Genomic DNA, 23,314 nt, shown 5'->3' on the forward strand with positions numbered 1-23,314 from the left:
AAAGCCTGTCTTTGTGGACACATTCAACAGCTACATTTATTGTCGAGGTGGAGAGAAGCATGGCTGACTGAACAGGAGGGGGGGGGGGGGTTAACAATTCTAGCAATAATTATTTTGGCTCCGGTGCAGTTTACAGCCAAGAACTAGATCACATTGCACAGCAGTCAGCCTCTATCCAATCCTCTGGTAGTGAAACACTGACAAAGTATGGCATTTTGATTTAAGGAATTAATTAACTAGGTTGATGCTGAATGACAAATAACATTAGAAGATTGTGAGCTTTGGGCCATAATCACTCGAAGACCAACGTCATGAAATTCAATAAGCCAAAAAAGGGTTGGTGTTTTACGTTTGGGTACTGAGGAGTCCTGCGCGAGCTGAAAACTTCTTAAAGTGCTCTCAAAGGTCAAAAACAAAGGACACATTTGCAACAGATCAAATAAGCAGCAAATCAGTGAAGGGGGAGAATGCATTTCAACTTAAACATTTTTTTATAAAATTGGTAAGCACATAGAGGTGGACCCATCTGAGCATGTCAGGGCCCTGGACTAGTGGGCACGGAAGCCCTGTCTGTGGGGAATGAGGGGGGAGACCTGCAGGAAGGGGCCGCTGCACTGGGCACACGGGGCAAGGCTGGACAGCCTCAAACAGAGCATGTTTAATTCCTCTACATGCACTTCAAGATCACAGCAAGAGTGCACTAGACTATCTAAACAGAAAAAAGAGCTTTCATGCAAGAGAGCTAAGTTATAGGTACAACAATGCATACAATTCAAACTATTAGGGCCTGTGGCCTCGATACCAAGAAATTCTGGACAATGGCAGCAGAGTGTAGTGGGCCTCTCCGCTAGGACAGAAAGACAGCCACGGGGGGCGAGCCCTCCTACGCAGCCGCCTTTCTTCTTACGCTTCTTTTTCATTCTTAAACCTCAACTTTGCTGGTTCTGCTGGCGGCTCTTGGCGTAACTAGTAAAGACAAAATTGTAATCGTTGAATTGGGCCAACTGGCGGTCGAGGCGCTTGTACCCCTCGAGTTTCTGGGCGGAAGAAAAGACACTGCGACATTTGGAGCTCTACAGAAAAGAGAAAAAAAAGTTGTTAACGGTGAAAATGCCAAGTACAGTGAAGCCATAAAGAGTCAATTATATAGCACATTTCTGAAAAACAGAGCCGAACATTCACAAGCAACAACCGAACCATTTTGAAAGAGAACATACCTGGTTAACGAATAGCGTCGTCACAAATTTTCCTGGCTTAAACACGTCCACAACTTTCCTGACCAAATCGTCGTAGGACGTCTGAGAGAGGTTGGTTTCGAAGCTGACATAGGAGAATTCTGGCTCTGGAGTGATGTGGATCGTCCAGTAAGTCCCCTGTAAGACAAAAGACATTGGTTTTCGATAACGTCCCAGGTGTATTTGCAGAGAAGACCCTGAAGACAACCCCATTGACAAGATCCACTTACATCAGTCTTCATTCCATTCATTGAGTATCCACATGGGTTGAACATTGTGGCGTCAATCACAGAACCTGGTATCAGGTCACGAATTCCACTCATCTGAAAAGACAGAAACATTTACACTACAAAACAGCAACTAATTGACTGATGAACAGTCAGCTTTATGATGGTGTTTATCTATACAATAAGGGGAAAATATTGCTAGTGGGCACCAATAGAGATCATTTGATATCGATATGAGCAAGGCATATCGCGATATTGGTTTATTCTTCCCGTTCACCTACACGATCGTTTAAAAAAATAAATCCCTGCYTGCACAAAACCCCTTCCACAGACCACAGGCCATCAACATATAATTGCCTGCTCATGGGACATCAACAGTTGATGAGCTTCCAATTGTATAGCAACTGGTTTGCTAAGTTAGGCCCCCCCAGAACATTCACATCTGGCCCAATGGGCAAACAAGCAGCAGTCACAACTTCAGACACATTTCAACTGTGTTAACTTCCACGTATTTTTATAAAACCAATACCGCATCGAAACCCCCCCCCCCCCAGATATTTTCCATATTAGTACCAATCACTAGGGAAGGTAATTAGACAAAACCACAATAGATGAATGTCTTAAGGACAGGTCCCCCTGAACAGTGCCCTACTGAGTGACCCCTCTTAAAGGAATCAACAAATATAGAACATTGCTAGTCAGTGGGCCTTACACGAGTGACATCATTTGCAGAAACACCGTCTTTCATGAAGAACTGGTCCATAATTGCTGGATCAAGGTCACTCATCAGAACTTCCAGCGTCTGATCCGCATGCTCGTTCTCCCAGAACTCTGGCAAATCCAGAGTAAACAGGTACCTGCAGGGAAACAACGGCGTACAAGAAAACATGAACACATTCACCAGCACTGGACAGTGTAGTTAGTTTCACAATGGCAACGTCCACTGCATTATTCATTGTCATCAATGGAACAGTATCTTGAGCATATTCCTTCAGTATCAAGTGTTGATATGACCTTACCAGCAATCAGAGTTCAAACGTCCCATACAGTACGCTGCTCCGTCTGGAAAAGAGAACTGCATGTCATTTCTTTCTCTCATGTGCCCATGTCTCATACACTGTCTTCTAAAATCAGTAGAGGATACAACAGCAGCCTGTATAGAGTCGCTGACTCACCCATCCATGAATTACCAGCCACGCCCATGGTGATTAGAGTTCAAGAATGGAATTTAGAGCATGGGGGGGATTAGTACTTACTTGGGAAAATCTGGCTGAGAAATTCCACTTCCTCCTGGAAGTTCCGATGAGGGAACTCCTGATGGGTGGGCTTCATGAAGTTCTTGCGAGAATAGAAGAAATTCTGTAGGTAGTGAGGAGATGGAGTTAAAACCTCTGACCTATCCTGTCCACGAGAACGTCACCACAAAAACAAGACGGCACAAAGATTACATGAGCCTCACAAAATGTCTTGACGCATAACATGGTTTATAAATGGCGGGAAATTCGTGGTTTTAAGAAACATGTAGGTCATGCGTGGGTGTCACACTAACCTCGATGGCGTCAAAGCCACAGTACTCTCTGGCGAGTTCCAGCAGAGGCATCAGTGCTTGCAGTAAGAGGGTGGTTCCACAGGTCTTCAAAATGAAACGTCTCTTGGAGACAAACATGCTACTCTCACTGGAAAAAAGGGACAGACAGAAAATGAATATTAGTTATGCATGTTACACATGTACAGTTAAATATATACTTAAGCCTACATTTGTGACACGAACACAACTGACATCCAATATAACCAACTGTGTTCAGTATTAAAATAGACAAATTTGTTTCCCCGGGTTTGAGTTTCTACAACTTCCAGTTAAGGTTGTAAGCCTTCCAGCTAGGCACCCAGAGAGTCTGCTTAAAGATGCCATGCCACCCATTACCCTTAATGACAGCTTACAAATGATTCTACAGAGCAGGGGTATTCAACTCTTACCCTACGAGGTCTGGAGCCTGTTGGTTCACTTCTACGTGATAATGAATTGCACCCACCTGGTGTCTGTTCTAAAATCAGTCCCTGATTAGAGGGGAACAATGACAAAATGCAGTGAAACTGGCTTCGAGGTCCAGAGTTGAGGGCCCACGTAATTAAACACCTTGCGAAACATATGCGAGTAAGTCATCAAATGACTCAGGTTCACTTCAAACTGCCAGTGTGAACAAGGCATTAGTCAYACTACTACTAGGGAGACGTGCAGGGTGATGTTTTTATTATTATAAGGAACAGTCAGTTGACTATAGCATAGCCAGTGAGACGGTAGGAGTTGAAGATCAGTCATGTTTTGTCTACTTGCATTCAAGCCATCACAAGTAGTCCTTTCCTGAGTCAGGACTACGCCGTTCCCATAACATCAACAGTGGACAGCTGACACTTCACAGCTAGCTCTGATCCCGTCAAGGTTGGTGGATCCACCACCTCCCTTGTGATCTGTGCGCTCTCTGAGGGTTGTAGGTGGGACCTAACCGGCAGGAGTGGAGACCTCGGCATTCACAACTTCCCCACTCAGATGACACCCTAGTCCATTGGTCTCAGTGGGGTCCGCCACAGCCAGATATCAAATACATTAATGACTCTTACTAAAAGATTTTACACATTTTGGCCAAAGGATCCGTGGAATAACTTTACAAAAGGTTTACTACATTGTTAGGTCCCCAAACTTTTTAGTCCCTTACCCCTTCAAACCTTCAGCTGCGTACCCCCTCTAGCACCAGGATCAGCACACTCAAATGTTTTTTTTTGCCATCATTGTAAGCCTGCCACACACACTATACAATACATTTATTAAACATAAGAGTGAGTGTCACAACCCGTCTCATGGAAAGTGACACAAAGCTCTTATAGGACCAGGGCACAAATAATATAATAATCAATAATGTTGCTCTTCAGCCATCTATATAACCTTATTTGCTCATCAAAAATGATAACACAGGTTAATGAGAAGGGTGTGCTTGAAAGGATGCACATAACTCTGCAGTGTTGGGTTGTATTGGAGAGAGTCTTAAATAATTTCAGTCTGTGCCTGTTTTTAGTTCATGCTAGTGAGGGCTGAGAATCCACTCTCACATAGGTACGTGGTTGCAAAGGGCATCAGTGTTTTAATGTGACTTGCGAAGGCAGAATACTGAGCATCTGATTAAATTAAATTCCCAAAACCACTTGTTGCAATTTCGATGAGGCTCTCTTGTTCAGATATCGGTAAGTGGACTGGAGGCAGGGCATGAAAGGGATAACGAATACAGTTGTTTGTGTCATCCATTTTGGGAAAGTACCTGCGTAATTGCGCACCCAACTCGTGCTTTGCTATTGTCCGTAAGCTTGAGTTCATTTGCACACACAAATCATACAATGATGGAAAGACCTGTGTGTTATCCTTGTTAATGCAGACAGAGAAGAGCTCCAACGTCTTAATCATAGCCTCAATTTTGTCCCGCACATTGAATATAGTTGCGGAGTCTCTGTAATCCTAGATTCAGATCATTCAGGCGAGAACACTTCACCCAGAGACCAGTCGTGCGAGAAACTCGTCATCATGCAAGCGGTCAGACAAGTGAAAATGGTCAGAGAAAACTAAGCTAGTCTCTATATTTAAAAAAYAAACGTCAATACTTCGCCTCTTGATAACCAGCGCACTTCTGTATGTTGTAAAAGCGTTACATGGTCACTGCCCATATCATTGAATAGTGCAGAAAATACACGAGTTCAGGGGCCTTCCTTTAACAAAGTTACCATTAACTGTAGTCTCGAAAAACATATTTCAAGCTGTCAGGCATTCCCTTGGCAGCAAGAGCCTCTCGTGGATGCTGCAGTGTACCCAAGTGGCACCGGGAGCAACTGCTTGCACGTGCGTTACCACTCCACTATGTCTCCCTGTCATGGCTTTTGCACCATCAGTACAGATACCAACATTTGGCTACATGCGGATCAGTGGAATTCCCGCGAGAGAGTAACAGTTAACGTGATTGGATGTTAAATAATTTGACTAGGCTACCTGTATTTGACTTTATTTCGCTGAACACTAGATGGTTTAATTTCATTTGGCAGTGAAATGAGGCTACTCAGGCGAGAATTGAATTTACGTACCCCAGTTTGGGAATATCTGGTCTAAAATATGTTTTTTAACCCTGGGATATTTGTAACCATCCAGAGTACTCCAATTATAAAATAGGTTCAACTCAATAGTTATATTCATTAAAAACACAATGTGTAAAATATTAGCTTTATTAGGGTTTCTGTTAGGACATTTGACTGGCAGCATTTGAACATTTCCTGGACATACGGATTGGGTGCTTAATGCAATTATGGCATCAACCCACCGTGCTCAGAATAACAAATCACATTTAGATTACGGTAATGAATCTAAACAGAACACGCAACCCAATGGTGGTAGTCCTTACCGAATTCCAACAAGCACTTTGAAGATTTTATTAACTGTACAGGTTTACTTTTCCACAGCCAATAAGAGGAGTAACAAAGAGCAAAATCACTAGCCTAGCTACTATCCCACATAGTAGAAAAGTTGACCTATACTACTGGTAAGCTTGTCGTTCTGTGCAAGAAAGAAATTGCCTCCTCCAGACTGGGACAGTTGTGGAACAATAGATCCAATTCATACAACCAGTACATCAAAATAACTTTAAGGTATTGAGGCTGTTCAGAACATTTAGCTTAAAAACGGTGATTAACTAGTTTACACATAGCTTTGCAGCAATGCTCACACAGCAGTAAKCTACATGCACATGTTGTGCCATAATGCAATTTGATGGGGAAAAATATTTCAAAAGCGCACTGCACATGAGAGATTAAAATAAGTGAGATCTAAAGAGCCAACAACWAGCATGGGTCGCTAATATGACAAGGATTGTGCCTTTGGATACTGGAAAATTAAAGTTGATGTGAAAACAAATAGGACATGATATAAGCTACTTGTTTCAATGGCAAGTCTAAAATAATTGCCTCCACGTTTATAGAAACTGATTCCTTCAAAGTAGCRGAGACAATGCAAGTACATCTCATATTATGAGGTAAGATGTTGCGGTTTCACAATTAACTACATTGCATTTTGAAAACATACTGCCTCCAGCGCTCTTTGCCTCGTGGTGTGATGCGCTGAAGCCTGCTTACCGTTGCCAGCACTTGAATGGGAAGCTGCGCGCCAACTACCGGAGGAGAATAAATAGCGTGGCCATTTTTATTTTTTTAAATTGTGTCCATCAAAACAGTCAACATTAAATTGCATTTTGAACGGTTTCGCCATGATTAGTCAAATAAAAGCATGTTTCACTCCTGCAGCAACAGGAGCTGTAGCTCTCGCACTGACAGATTTTCCTCAAACTAAGTTTTGTATGTGGTGTGATAAGAATCATGACGACTTAAGATATGCGCCAATTTAATTCCACCAAACGATGTAAATTAACCTATAGACCGATAAGCATTTCCATCAATGGCTAAAAAGCATTGTTTTGCAATGGGTTCCCTCTTCTTCCGCACAATTGGCTGGTGCCAGTTTTATTTAGCTGCTTTTTTGGGGACTAAAAGCTGGCACTTATCACCTGGGTTCAGATAAGACCCAGGTCATTAGGCCCTTCAGAATAGAGCCAGAGACACCCTTCACCCCAGGGGAGAAGAGTTTCCATGCAGCCACTCGTAATGAGAAGATTAGATGACCCAAATCTAATACCTGCCTCCTAATCTGGAAGAGGAAAAAGGTACGTGCCAAGGTGACAGAGGCAAACCGAACAGGGATCCGGTCACTACTCACCTGAGTATATAAGCTTCCTGCTTGTCGGTCTTCGTCACACTTATGATCAAACAGTGCACATTCTCCAGAAGTTTGTCCCACTCAAACCTGAAAAGACAAAAGCATTTGTTGAAGATGTTTTTTTACTGAAGTTAACACTTTGCTAGCAGACTAAATTAAAACAAACATTGAGCAATGCTAGGGCTGGGCAATACGGCCTAAAAATACTCTAATGTATGGGCGACTCACAATATACATCAAGAAATGTTCTAAATAAGCATCGTTGTACAATTAAAGGTCAAATACACTGCATTTAAAAACAGTCAGCAATAATCAAATGAATTCAGGGCTTCAAGATATATAGGCTAAATAAACCTTCCAAAGACCAATACAATTAAATCAAAATAGTTAGCTGCTTTTGTGTGCGCAATAATCACTGTTCTGGCTTTCAAGTCCATCTATGAAATTGCCCTTGTTACAAATGTAACTAGAACCATGCTTAATGCACTAATGCCTGACTTCTTGTAGCAGGTATTAGGCTATAGAAAATTAACAGGTCTCAACACAAGGCCACGTGCTAGTGATTAGCCGGCTAATCTTTATATTTCAAGTTCAGCGAAATGTATTATCAGTTTCTTTATGAAAATATTTAGCGAACGCCATGACCGTAGCTAAAGCAAGGGGGTTATAGCAGCACACAAGTAGACTACAAATGAAGGACAACTTACAGAAGAGGAACTGAGGCAATACAATCTTTTCAGTCTGGATCAACACCAGGGCTTGACAGTATACCACTGGAGGTATCAGACCTTTGATATACTCAAATACCCATTGGCATGTTTAACTCTTATACAAATGGTACCCTCAGGTACTCAAGGTCTGATTTCATTACTAAAAACCGAACCCAGGTGTTAAGTATAAAGATAACAGATTTAAAAAACTGGAGGCCTCTAACACTTCAATGTTGTGATGCCAATATCCTGGCAAAATGAATAGTACAGATTTTTTTTTTTTTTACGTCTGATATTGTTCATCCTGATTAGACTTTCTTTTACATGGGCAATAAACAATTACTTGAAACAATGGAACATAATGAAACGAAGATAACAGGTCTGGTCTTCATAACAGATTTTGATAAGGCGTTTAATAAAGTAMGACTACAATTTATATATAAAATGCCTGGATTACTTTAATTTCGGTGAATCGCATACAATGGGTTGAAGTTATGTACAGCAACCCCAGATGTAAAATAGTAAATAATGGTTACTTCTCAGAAAGTATTGAGCTTTTAAGAGGAGTCAAACAAGGCTGTCCGTTGTCTCCATATCTATTTATTACGGCCATTGAAATGCGAAAGCCAACAAGAACATCAAGGYGTTGGAAATCAAGGGGATAAAAACAAAGGGTCAATGTATGCCGGTGACTAGTTATCTTAAGTCCGCAAACTGGATCTGGCAGTCTCACTGACTATCTTGATCCATTTTCTAGCCTCTGGATTAAAACCAAGTGTGTACCATATTATGCAAATAGTGTTTACACTACCTTGTTTACCAATAAGATGGGCAGATGGTGAAGTAGACATACTTGGTATTCACATCAAAAAAATCTAATGAACTTAAAATTAACTTTAATAGAAAGTCAGCAAAACTAGATAAGATTCTGCAAACATGGAGGTAAATACTTGCCTATTTGTCCTATCACAGTTTACTTAATGGCACTGCCTACTCCAGAGAACTCTTTTTAAATCATATGAGCAAGAAATATTTCATAATGATGAGTGGTGTTAAAAATCACTAAATATTAAATRTTTAAACCTCTTAAAAGCTTCACTCAAATCCAAAATGGTTCTCCAGTAGATTAAGGCTCATCCTGTTCAAAAGTTGTTTTTTTGCCTTCACAAATTATAACTTTTCATTTATTTATTTATATATATATATATATATCATTATATTTATTTACGATATGAATAGACAGTTGTCACATATGCAGTTATCGAAAATATATGGAGATATCTGCTCAAGGCAAACTTAAACTGATTGCAGCACAACCACAAAAATTGTGGTAAGTGATAAAGGGAGAATGTAGGGAACTTGTTTGCCTGCCATATATTAAAGATACAAATTGTCAAAAAACAAACAAAAAAAAAGGGAATAAATAGACCAGTTTCATCTGAGGACAAAAATGTTGACAACTGCGCCATACAGGTTGCAAAATAAAATGTACCAAATCCATGGCACATGGTTTATGAACTGGTACAAAAACTATACTTCATTCAACAGTCTATAAATTATATAACCTTCTGGCCACCAACAGAATGAGAGAAATATGGCATACAATCTCAGCTCTGTAGATTGTCTCTTCGCACCAATCAATAGATTATTTATTCTGGTATTGCTCCTATGTAGCTTGTTTCTGGTCACAGGTTCAGGAATGGTTCATAAAAAAAGAAAGTGCACTTAATATTAACCTTACAAATAGCAGTGTTGGGCAATTTGGAAAGCCATAGTCAGTCAATAAATAATATACTCGTAGGAAACGTTCTTTAGCTCATCTGTGGATGCAATTAGAAAAAGGTAAAAAAAAAAAATGTAAGTGTAAAACATCACAGCACAACTAATGTTTTTTTTTTTAAATTTAATTTAATTTATCCGTTATTTTACCAGGTAAGTTGACTGAGAACACGTTCTCATTTGCAGCAACGAACTGGGGAATAGTTACAGGGGAGAGGGGGATGAATGAGCCAATTGTAAACTGGGGATTATTTGGTGACCGTGATGGTTGAGGGCCAGATTGGGAATTTAGTCAGGACACCGGGGTTAACACCCCTACTCTTACGACAAGTGCCATGGGATCTTTAATGACCTCAGAGAGTCAGGACACCCGTTTAACGTCCCATCCGAAAGACYGCACCCTACACAGAGCAGTGTCCCCAATCACTGCCCTGGGGCATTGGGATCTTTGTTTAGACCAGAGGAAAGAGTGCCTCCTACTGGCCCTCCAACACCACTTCCAGCAGCATCTGGTCTCCCATCCAGGGACTGACCAGGACCAACCCTGCTTAGCTTCAGAAGCAAGCCAGCAGTGGTATGCAGGGTGGTATGCTGCTGGCACATGGAAACCAAATGAGGGTGGTCTATGATGATAGGTGGGATGGGCTAAGGGTTGGGATTAAAGAGTATGTATTCTTTGCGACTGTTTTACATAAGTACCATGTATGCATATGTAGCAAAAAAAAACTAACATCTGTCCTCCGAAGAGGGGGGGGGGGGGAATATGCATGCTGAGTTCATGAAGCGCCAGCCTTTGGGAATCTTGCTCCAGTTAAATTGGGCATGCTCAACTCCTCAAGCAGTGCCTTTGGAAAGTATTCAGACCCATTCTAAAATCAAATGCATAATCTCAGCAATCTACACACAAATACCCCATAATGTCAAAGCAAAAACCAGTTTAGACATTTTTGCAACTATTAAAAACAAACAAATACCTTATTTACATAAGTATTCAGACCCTTTGCTATGAGACTTGAAATTGAGCTCAGGTGCATCCTGTTTCCATTGATCCTCCTTGAGATATTTCTACAACTTGGAGTCCACCTGTAGTAAATTCAATTAATTGGACATGATTTGGCAAGACACCTGTCTATATAAGGTCCCACAGTTGACAGCGCACGTCAGAGAAAAAAAAACAAGCCACGAGGTCGAAGGAATTGTCCTTAGAGTGCCGAGACAAGATTGTGTCGAGGCACAGATCTGGGGAAGGATCCCAAAAAATGTCTGCAGCATCGAAGGTCCCTAAGAACAGTGGCCGCCATCATTCTTAAATGGAAATAGTTTAGAACGGCCAAGACTCTTCCTACAGCTGGCCCCCCCGGCCAAACTGAGCAATCGGGGGAGAAGGGCCTTGGTCAGGAAGGCATCCAAGAACCAGACGGTCACTCTGACATCTCCACAGAGGAACTCTGGCGCCAAGAGACCCTTCCAGAAGGACAAACATCTCTGCAGCACTAACCAATTAGGCCTTTATAGTAGTGGCCAGATTGAAGCCACTCAGTATAAAAAGGAACATGACAGCCCGCTTGGAGTTTACCAATTGCACCTAAACAGACCATTAGAAGAGATTCTCTGGTTTGATGAAACCAATAACTTTTTGGCCTGAATGCCAAGCGTCACGTCTGGGGGGGGAAAACTGGCACCATCCCTACGGTGAAGCATGGTGGCAGCATCATGCTGTGGGTATGTTTTTCAACAGCAGGGACTGGGAGACTAGTCAGGATCAAAGCAAAGACAAACAGAGCATAGTACAGAGAGATCCCTTGATGAAGTATTGAGCATTCTGGAGCAGGTTCAGACTGGGGCAAATGGTCACCTTCCAACAGAACGACCCTAAGCACACAGCCAAGACAACCCAGTAGTGGCTTCGGGACAAGTCTCTGCATGTCTGAGTAGCCCAGCCAGAGCCCGGACTTGAACCTGATCAAACATCTCTGGAGACACCTGAAAATAGCTGTGCAGCAACATTCCCCATCCAACCTGAGCTTGAGGGGATCTGCAGAGAACAGGAGAAACTCCCCAAATACAGGTGTGCCAAGCTTGCAGCGTTATACCCAAGACTCAATGCTGTCAAAGGTGCTTCAACAAAGTACTGCGTAAAGGGTCTGAATACTTATGTAAATGTGATGTCAGTTTATTTTTTATAAATTAGCAAAATCTGTTTATGCTTGGTCATTATGGGGTAGTGTGTAGATAATTAAATTAATTATAGAATAAGGCTATAACTTTACAAAATGTGGAAAAGTCAAGGGGTCTGAATACTTTCCGAAGGCACTGTACTGTAAGGTGCACACGTGAGAAAGACAAAACCAAAAATACAACATGGGGACAAAAACGCTCATAAAACAATAACCTTGATTCTTACAGGCATTTGGAATGTCACAAAAACAAATTTGGATTGTCGCCCAGCCCTAATCCAAGCTAATCATTTTACGGTTCCATAGATGGCAATTTTGGGTTATCAAATTAGCCCGACAAAGATCTAAACGGACAGTGACAGTGAGTGAAAACCATCAGAGCTGTTTGACAAGTTAACTCGCACTTCAACCCCCCTATCCACATCGACGGGTCAGTAGTGGAGAAGGTGGAAAGTTTTAAGTTCCTCGGTGTACACATCACGGACAAACTGAATTGGTCCACCCACACAGACAGCGTTGTGAAGAAGGCGCAGCAGCGCCTCTTCAACCTCAGGAGGCTGAAGAAATTCGGCTTGTCACCAAAAGCATTCACAAACTTCTACAGATGCACAATCGAGAGCATCCTGTCGGGCTGTATCACCGCCTGGTACGGCAACTGCTCCGCCCCAAACCGTAAGGCTCTCCAGAGGGTAGTGAGTCTGCAGAACGCACACCGGGGCAAATTACCTGCCCTCCAGACACCTACACCACCCGATGTCACAGGAAGGCCATAAAGATCATTCAAGGACAACAACCACCCAAGCCACTGCCTGTTCACCCGCTATCATCCAGAAGGCGGAGGTCAGTACAGGTGCATCAAAGCAGGGACCGAGAGACTGAAAAACAGCTTCTATCTCAAGGCCATCAGACTGTTAAACAGCCACCACTAACATTTAGCGGCCGCTGCCAACATACTGACTCAACTCCAGCCACTTTAAAAATGGGAATTGATGGAAATTAGTAAAAATGTACCACTAGCCACTTTAAACAATGCCACTTATATAAATGTTTACATACCCTACATTACCCATCTCATATGTATATACTGTACTCTATATCATCTACTGCACCTTGCCATTTATGTAATACATGTACCACTAGCCACTTTAAACTATGCCACTTTATGTTTACATACCTACAGTACTCATCTCATATGTATATACCGTACTCTATACCATTACTGCATCTGCCATGCGTTCTGTACCACCACTCATTCATATATCTTTATGTACATATCTTTATCCCTTATACACTGTGTGTGTATAAGGTAGTAGTTGTGGAATTGTTAGGTTAGATTACTTGTTGGTTATTACTGCATTGTCGGAACTAGAAGCACAAGCATTTCGCTACACTCGCATTAACATCTGCTAACCATGTGTATGTGACTAATAAAATTTGATTTGATTTGATTTGAATTTTGACCGAATCACCTTCCAAGAAAACAGTCCAAGCTCCAATATTATACTCATGGATTGTGCTGGGTCCAAAGCCCTGGCATCCCCTTGCAGGTGCTAGAACTTCTCAACTGCCTACCTGGCTAAATAGAGGTGAAGTAAATCAAATTAAGAAGGAGCGTTGCGCAATCCTGCAAGACCGGCAGAACCCCACATGAATGACTTGACTGCCCCTTTAGTCACACTTCAAACCGCTTTGGCTTTGTGACCTTTGAACAGGAAAATGTCCTCAGACCAGTTTAGAATCCATTTGCAAAGAGCCTCCAGCTGTGTCTAACATTCAGTCCTCACATCACGGGCACAGATCTCAACTAGGGATCTCATGATACACGTGCCAATATGTCATGTATTGAGATTGTCACAACTCTGTAGGTATTGTGATTCGATACTGCGATTAGATGTTCAAAACATATTGCTCACCAAATGTCTGCTGCAGAGAGAAAATGAGTTGAGCGGTCATGGATACAAGTGCTGAAAAGATGTTGGCTCTTTATCTGTCGGCGTGTTTAAGAAATGTAATATGCATAGCAATTAGGCCAACTTAAGTATGGTGAGCCATAAAACAGTTTAAATTAAACCAGGAGTGTTCCTTAAAAAGGACACCTCCACCACTTTACTAAACACTTCATAATAACCGAAATGTTTAATGTGTAATTTTATGATTTGTTTATAGACTGTTCAGTGCTGGGGCAAAACCAGAAATTCCTTCTGACTTTTTCAAGTAGAATCCCTGAGATGACTAATACAATAATTGGACAGTCATGTTCAGTGATCAAAATAACCATCTGTAGTGCTGATCWTATGCGATCTTCCAGCTATATACACACGTTTCTCTGGTCGTCTCTCTAATAATGTCCGGAAATATTTTAAAATAGACGCTTGAATACCTAATGATATTTATAGCCAGCTTACTCAAATTTCTGGTCACTGCTCAAACTCCCATGAAGGACCAAAGTCGCCACGCCTGCAGCCATTGTGCCCTTTGCAAATGCCTATATTTTCATATTTACTTGTAAACTTCATATTAGTTCCAAAAGACRTCCAGTGTTGGATGATTGCTTGGAGAGTCACCAAGGCCGCATGTGTCTTGTTGAAAACACTGCTAGAAGCAGCAGGTTTAGATTCTTAGCTAGCATTGCTAACATTAGCGCCAAATATACAGGCTGCAACCCTATACATTCTAAAAATGTGTTAAACAGTCCAAACATGTCGGCCTGTTAAGACCGTCGCTAAGATGAAACTGCTGTTGCAAATACTTATTTTTTGCCATGTAGCAGTCAGGTTAGCTAGCAGGCTAACTAGATACAGTAACTTATGGTTAGCAAAGGTTGTTTAAATTGGAACTATTCTCGTCGGGGCATGGACTCTACAAGCTGTCGAAAGCATTCCACAGGGATGCTGGCCCATGTTAACAATGCTTCCCACAGTGGTGTCCAGTTGGCTGGATGTCCTATGGGTGGTGGAACATTCTTGATACACGGGAAACTGTTCAGCAGCAGCGTTGGAGTTCTGGACACTCAGACCTGTGCACCTGGCACCTACCATAACCAGTTTAAAYGGACTTAAATACTTTGTCTTACCAATTCACTTTCTAAATGGCACCATGTCTCAAAGCTTTAAAGTTACATCAATAAGGGATCATAGCTTTCACCTGGCCAGTCTAGATATGTTCCTAATGTTTTTGTATAATCAATGTATATTCAACATGACATTCATGCAAGCATAATATATTTACAACCCAAAAGTAAAATGGGAAATGCACTCATAACATAAGCTTAGTCTGGGCTTGACAAAATGCACCCTGGGACTCTTAGTATGCTATAGACAGGGGCAATCAGAAGCTTCAAAGTGGCAAAAACAAGGAATCATGCAGTATGCCTAACAGAAACAACAAGTGTATCATATCTTACAGTAGTGCATATACACTCTAACTGGTAATGTGGCAGAATTGTCCTTTAAGTAATAGATGTCAAAAGCTATAATAGTTTAGCTCATCCACAAACATCATTTTCCATGGTTGACATAAATTACCATTCTGCCTGACTGTGCAAGCCTTGGGCAAATAACCCTGGCAACAAGAACATTGATGGCAATATCCTTTACAGGACCAGGACTCATTTAAGGAATCATGAAGTTTGGGTCACCCCCTAACTAGAAGCTTCTGGTAACCAGTACCGATCGAGTGGCTCAATGGAGCGCTGCATCAGCTCACATCTGTGTGACATGGGCACTATAGCTATTCCTGGTGACAATAGACTCCATTCTTGCCTGGGAAATTTGAGGGAAAGGGAAAGCCAGGACAAACACAGCCAAATAAATGATAGGCACTTCAAACCCAGGGACACATGGCAAGTCTCTGGGGAACTAGTCAAGTTTGCAACACCCTCAATGTAGGTCAAATGAATAGGTGAACTTTCCCCACTAGAGTGGCAGCTCTGGTCAACATTCCTCAGTCAGACAATACCCCAAGAAATGTTGGTCAACAGCCCGAGGACACAGAAAGTCAGCGGCATAAGTGGGTGTGTGGTACAGATTCGTGAATCAGATGCCCTTGTGGACTTATTTGGACATTGGCAGGCATCCAGCACCCCTGATCCATAGAGTCTGAGCAGTTAATCTTCCCTGGCTGTAAATTAATACCCGCTGTCATTCATTCTGTAAGCCTGACACTTTCCTAACCCAGATCTGATGATTATGTTCTAAAACCGAACTCAGGCTTTCCCCTAGGTTGGCAAGAATAGCCATGAACCTTGCCACAAGGGGGGCGGGGCTATAATGCACCAAGTAGACAGCGCACCAATACTCAAACCTGGCATGTTAAAATTTGATACTGAATATTCTTGATTTTAGATTAATCAATGCCGATAGACAAGCTGTGTATTAGTTGTCTGTCATACTGGGGCAATTTATTATCTTATAGCTTACTTTCGAAAAGCCTAAGGTAGGCCTAAGGAAGGAGAAACATTTGCTTGTGTCTGACATGCTGGTGGCTTTGATTGACAGGTCTTTTTACGTTGGGGGAGCATTCTCTATAGGCCTATATGTCCAGTCATATAGCAGCATGTGCAGACTCCATCTTTAATGGGAGTCAAACGCTCCTGTAATGATTTAATCTTGTTTAAGGCCTATTTTCAGTAGATTAAGCAAGATTATTTCTCATTAGAGCATCCTATCTGAAGACCATTGCCACTGGAAAAGTTGAAAAATTATTTAAGGGCTTAGTGTGAATTGTTTAGTGTGTCAATTTGATAAATATTTTCTTTATTTGCAAAGGGTAGGCATATACAGCTTTATTTTGACTGCCATGTACCAATGTATCATTACAAAAAAAGAGACCCTCTCCAACCATACATTCTTAAATTCAAATTTATAAGTAATAACAATTAAATGCCATGATAATAACAAAGTGTAAAGGCTTGTTTCAAATAGGTTTTATTAAGAAGCATATCCACGTAAAGTGTACAAGCAGAATTGTGATCTCTTTTTACATAGGGGTTTACAGGCCTAACAGTACCAGCCAAAAGTGTGCACACCTACTTACTCAAGGGTTTTCCTGGCCTCCACAATCACCCGACCTCAACCCAGTAGAGCTGTTCGGGATGAGTTGGACCAGAGAAGGAAAAGTAGCCAACAAATGCTCAGCATATGTGGGAACTCACTGTTGGAAAAGCATTCCAGGTGAAGTTGGTTGAATGTCGAGAGCACAAAACAGTTTCATAATTTTACTAGGCAAGTCAATATARATATATATTTTTTTACAATGACGGCCTACCCCGGCGTTGCTGGGCCAATTGTGCCCCGCCCTATGGGACTCCCAATCACAGCCAGATGTGGTATAGCTTAAGGCTATTTTATTTGTTTAACACTTTTGGTTACTAAAATGATTTCATGTGTTATTTCAGTGGTCTTCACTATTCTACAGTGTAGAAAATATAAAAATAAAAATCCTGGAATGAGTAGGTGTCCAAACTTGACTGGCACTCCACATTTAAACAAAATGGACACTGAAAGGAGAAAAGGAAAAACCAGTAACAAAGTGTAACGCTCTAGTGAAGTTGCACACAGAGTCTGATTGATTATGTGTTGTCAATATGAAAATGTGATATCTTAATTTGTGTACTGGATTTAGGAAATAATTTCAGCCAACCAAGCATTCAAACAGAGGCATGGTGGAGGGCACGTCAAGGACAATCTAGATATTTAAGAGCAGTGTATGCCCTAATGTAGTGTTTGCCAAACTAAGGGTCGTGACCCCATGTGGGGGTTGCCTGATTTGAAAATGGGGTTGCAAAAGAAACTGAATTAAATAGTGCTTGGTTCGTAGAACTGGGGTTGTCAGTAACCGTCGGTAGCCGCTAGATGCTCTTGTAATAATGTGGCTCTTGAATGGTTTAAGCTACAAAATAGTATAAATCACTCAAAGGTAGACTCTTGGCAACACGCCAAGAGTGGTTTCCGTCTGGCAGTCCGATTGACAAATCTGGGTTTGGCAGATGCCAGATGAACGCAACCTGTGCCAATGCATATTGCCAAAAGTAAAGTTTGGTGTAGGAATGGTCTGGGACTGTTTCATGGGTCAGGCAAGGCCCCTTAATTCCAGTGTAGGGAAATCTTAATGCTACAACATACAATGACATTCTAGACCATTCTTTGCAGCATCAGTTTGAGGAAGGCCCTTTTCTGTTTCAGCATGGCAATGCCCCCGTGCACAAAGCGAGGTCCATACAAAAATGTTATGTCGAGATCGGTGTGGATGAGCTTGACTGGATGAATTGGAAAACCGACTGCAAGCCAGGCCCAACCTCACTAACGCACTTGTGGCTGAATGGACAAACGTCCCTGCAGCAATGTTAAAACATCTAGTGGAAAGCCTTCCCAGAAGAGTGGTGGCTGTTATAGAGGCAGGGGGGGACCAACTTCATATTTACGCCCATGATATAGCAATGAAATGATTGACGAGCATGTGTCCACACTTTCAGTCATGTATTGAAGGAGGTACCGAACGTCAATTTTTTTTATTTTACAAGCAAATGAAAAAAATGTATGCATGCTTGTCTGGAGGAAGAACAGTACTGTGTACACTGTCTGGAGTCGGAGCTGCAAGTGCAACGGGCCTGCCTGCTTCTRGGAGAAGAGGTGAGGCGCTGACAGGCACAGAACATTGGGAAAAAAACAAGGAAATCAAGCTGCAGTGGCAGCTGTACAGGTAACTCATCCAAAGGGCTTTGACTTCAAGCACAGCAGCAAGACAAAACAAGATGCCCCACAACCTTAACTAGCAAGTTAACCTTAAGGGTCGACCTAACATTCTTCGTTTTTCCACGCAGGAAAAAGATAAACGGTTAAGATATATCTTGTGGCGTTTCGTAAACACAGCTCTAATGCTTTCTATTGTAATTTCTGCTCAGCATCAAACAAATGTTTTGCTTCAGTTGCATTTCTCCACTTAGATGAGAACGGCCATGCTATCAGACGACAGCTGACTGATGTTGCTACTAGAGGTCGACCGATTAATTAGGGCCGATTTCAAGTTCTCATAACAATCGGAAATCGGTATTTTTGGCCGCCGATTTTTATTATATATATTTTTTTTTTTACACTTTTATTTAACTAGACAGGTCAGTTAAGAACACATTCTTATTTTCAATGACGGCCTAGGAACATTCAGAACGACAGATTTTTAACCTCGTCAGCTCGGGGGATCCAATCTTTCAACCTTGCAGTTAACTAGTCCAATGCTCTAACACCTGATTACATTGCACTCCACYAGGAGCCTGCCTGTTACGCAAATGCAGTAAGCTAAGGTAAGTTGCTKGCTAGCATTAAACTCATCTTATAAAAAACAATCAATGACTGTCATTGCTCCAATGTGTACTTAACCATAAACATCAATGCCTTTCTTAAAATCAAAACACAAGTATATATTTTTTAAACATGTATATTTAGCTAAAAGAAATCCAGGTTAGCAGGCAATATTAACCAGGTGAAAGTGTCATTTCTCTTGCGTTCATTGCACGCAGAGTCAGGGTATATGCAACAGTTTGGGCCGCCTGGCTCTTTGCGAACTAATTTGCCAGAATTTTACGTAATTATGACATAACATTGAAGGTTGTGCAATGTAACAGGAATATTTAGACTCATGGATGCCACCCGTTAGATAAAATACGGAACGGAATAAACGAGGTGATAGTTTCCGAATTAGTCAACGATATGGTTTAGAGAGAAATAGTCGACGCGTTATAATTCCTGTAATAACTTGCGGCTGAYCTTGAAAGGGGTTCCTTCGTTATTTTACCATTCATGTCTTCCATAGAGAATGTCTTGATCTACTTCAAATAAGGTCTGTGTTTCGTGCAGGCTTAAACCGCCTCGGCGTTTTGATACCCGTGTAAATCTCACTAGGATAAGGTAACATTTGTCAAAATATTTTCATAAATCCACTCTACCAAAAAAAAGATCTTCGCTTATATTTAGCCAATATTGATCAGAGTTACCTTGTCCTATGGATATCTACACAGTTATAAAATTGGCACATGGATATCTACACAGTTATAAAATTGGCACGTTGGTGTAAGCCTACACGAAACAGACCTTATTTTAAAGTGAATCTAAAAATATCCTATGGAATAAATGAAGGAAACGCTTTTCAGATTTTGCTATGGAATAAATGAAGGAACCGCTTTTCAGATTTTGCTAGAAGGTGTCATGGGAATTATTGACTCGCACTTTGGTCGTCAATTTTTACCATGCCCATTATTAAAATAGGATTTCCTGCATATAGAAATTACAGTTTTGTTTTCAACATTCACAGGTAACTTACTCTATTTTTATTCAAGCAGTTGAGTATTTGTCTCCTAAGCAGACTCTTCAGTATCATTGTCACTTCAGAGCTGTGTGTATTTATGTATTATATTAAGTTATAATTAAAGTGTTCATTGAGTATTGTTGCAATTGTCATTACAAAAATGTGTGTGTGCGCGCGTGTGTATATGATATATACATTTAATTTTTTTACATAAATCGGCATCGGCCTTTTTTGTCCTCCAATAATCGGTATCGGCGTTGAAAAATCATAATCGGTCGACCTCTAGTTGCTACAGACAATTTTTCTCTGGTAAAATACAATATTAACTTTCAGTATTAACTCTAATACTTTAGGAAATGTAGCTGGTTATATTCTTTATGATAAAGATATAACCATGCATTGTTTTTAGCAACCAAAAAAAGTTCTCATTGTAAGCTCATTTACTTGTGCAGCTGCCAGCCAAAGTTTTGCACTACTGTTGTCATTGACAAGCCACTTTCTGCTTAATGATTTATACTATTTTCTATGACGGAAAACTATTGTTGAATGTTCCTGATCACTATTGAGAAAAACAAACACCTTCACTTTCAACATAAAARACAGCTGGCCTCACCTGTTCCTGCTTTCTCCTGCTGTGCTATTTACAAACACTTGACTGGCTCAACCGTTCTGGGGAACTAACATACGCTTCATAATGTAAAATGATGCGACGTTAAATGAACACCATCTGCTTAGTCTCCTAAAGTATTGCACAAGTTCACTGCAGGTACTTGCTTAAAGTACATTTTAAAATATATTGAACAACTTTTTTTGCGGTTTTGTTAAACAATCACGTGACTATTTCTAAATATCCTGGTACAGCCCAAGCCTAGACCAGGCACTAAATCAAACTGGGGAATATAGAATAGWAAAATCTATCTACACAGTAGATAATACAGAATTGCCGGATGATCTTCTGAACTATCCACTAACTAATGCATGTCACTWCAAACCATACTTCCTTCAGATTGAAACTGTCAAAAGTACTCAGGCTAATTTGTAAATAAATGTCATGCCCCAAATAAAAAAAGCAAACATTGGCCAATTAAATCACTTGTTTTACATGGTGAGGTTTTGAAATTCTCCAAATGTGGTCATCACTGGGAGAAAAAAAAGTTGGTGAATCCCTGCCCTACTGTCTGACTTTTACATAACAGCAGTTTGCTGGAACAACAAGAAACACTCGCACGAATTTAAAAACAAGAGCATTTCAATAATTGTAGTATGGTTGATAGTAACACATCCTTTAACATATATTGAAGCAATGCAAAAAATAAGGGCCTAGTTTAACAAGTTGGAGAACCACGAGTGAGTATCATGGAACTCTGTTATTTCATCGTACCTGCACAAGTAATAGTAGCAAGATAGACTCCAGGTAAAGTTAATGAAACTACAGGCCATTCATGCATTGAGTCCGATTGAGTAAGTCACATGAGAAGATTCGTTTCTCGGATAACTGGTGGGCAATCAACTCTCAAACGGATCATTATCCATTACCTATTGATTATGTTTATAGCTTTAGTTCATTCTGCATTGCAGATGTAAAGCTTCACAGAAAGAGAAAAACAATTTGGCTAAGTTGCCACAAGGCATTACCACATGCTTAGCATGATGCTAGGGCCCACATGCGTGACGCAGGAGAACAAATGAAATGGAAAATTACTAAACCTAGTTACACAATGACAACTTCACAAGTTGAGTTGTAGATTTAGTAAACTACCTATCTTTCGACATGATACATTACTGCATAAAGATGCACGTGTAACTCCAAATGCATGCGCAGTATGCGAAAAACCCGCGCAGTCAAACTCAACCCAATCGTACCCTCTCTTTTGCCTGGGAGGAAAAAAGAAAGAGAAAAAAAAAACTTGCTCGAATTCAAATACGTAGCCAGCCGGATACCTTGCATCAAGCCATATTTAGATACATTTCTGAACATGTTAGAATACAAAGATTTTACTGGAGACCATGCTTGACAGTTYGATGAAATGTAGCTAGACTATCCAACATATAGCGAACCATCCAACAAACAGGTGACATGGTTAACGTTAGCTAACTAACACCGATTGAATGAATGACTCAGCTAGTTACCGCGTTAGCAAGCGCCAAGCTACTACAGTTAGCGGTCGAATATGGGGGATGGTAATTCATTCGGCCACCACATGACATGCCAGTGAAAGATGCTATGGTGGTTTACGAGATAACTGGGCTCGTTGTCATTAAACAGACTATCTAGTAAGGGGAAGAAAGCATGGTTACGATGTTTTTAGCGATTGTTGAGGGTTGATTCTACAGCCAGTCTTCTTCAGATGACGGATTGCTTGAGTCCATACAGTGCCACATGCTAGCAGCTTAGCTAGCAAGCAAAGTCAAGTACAGACAGGCATGAATTAATCAAATCTTCACTTCACAAACCTTGGGATGGTACGGAGGTCCCCTGTTCCTTTATTCTCATCTTGCCGGGAGAACCACACCTCCAACAGCTTCTCGGTTCCCTCGAAGAAGTGTGCACCGTTCTCTTCCATCGTGGCACAGCAGACACCAATAACAGAAATTAAATGTTGGTTACGTTTTCAACTTAATTAGCTAGTCCTTGCTTGATCGTTATAATTTATTAAGTACAGTCCTTTAGCAATCCAGGTGTAATTTCTTGGTTTTACCGTCTTCCCTTTTACAGAGAATACTGTAGAGCGACTGCTAGCTAATATCGCCGGCCATACTGTGGAGAGCGCAGAATGAGGGCTGCACAGTGATTTTATTCACCTAGCCTATCACGTCACCCTCAAGTTAGTCGAATCACATTGGCGGGTCCTTTCCATTAAGTGGCGATTGGCTGAGGCAACTGTCAGCATGACGAAAGTGTGTACATTGCTAATCTCCAAACTTATTACAAAATGATGGTTATGCCGATTTGCTACATGTGCCTCTCTCATGTAACAGCTCAAGGCAATAGATGTCAAATGGGGGATAGTATAGGAGACTATTCCTCTAGTTGAGGCTACTTGAGAAAAACCTCACTTGATTATTTCTATTCAAAAACCTATTGGAG

The 23,314-nt window shown here is 41.1% G+C and overlaps 1 protein-coding gene across 2 annotated transcripts; it reads right to left on the reverse strand.

Moving 5' to 3' along the window:
- Positions 1–634: 634 nt before the first annotated feature.
- LOC111954595 (S-adenosylmethionine decarboxylase proenzyme) lies at positions 635–22,891 on the reverse strand. 2 transcript variants are annotated; one of them, XM_023974446.2, is made up of 9 exons: positions 22,681–22,891; positions 7,263–7,349; positions 3,012–3,138; positions 2,719–2,821; positions 2,482–2,524; positions 2,175–2,319; positions 1,466–1,558; positions 1,218–1,373; positions 635–1,073 (listed from the first exon to the last, which is right to left on the reverse strand). In XM_023974446.2, the coding sequence occupies exons 1-9, from the start codon at positions 22,788–22,790 to the stop codon at positions 930–932; spliced, it is 1,008 nt and encodes a 335-aa protein (XP_023830214.1). In that variant the 5' UTR covers positions 22,791–22,891; the 3' UTR covers positions 635–929. The 2 variants fall into 2 exon arrangements, with proteins under 2 accessions (XP_023830214.1, XP_023830213.1); XM_023974445.3 differs by having other exon boundaries at positions 2,719–2,863.
- Between the last annotated feature and the right edge of the window lie 423 nt (positions 22,892–23,314).

Source organism: Salvelinus sp. IW2-2015, linkage group LG28, assembly GCF_002910315.2.
Source record: "Salvelinus sp. IW2-2015 linkage group LG28, ASM291031v2, whole genome shotgun sequence".
NCBI classification, from domain to species: Eukaryota; Metazoa; Chordata; class Actinopteri; order Salmoniformes; family Salmonidae; genus Salvelinus; species Salvelinus sp. IW2-2015.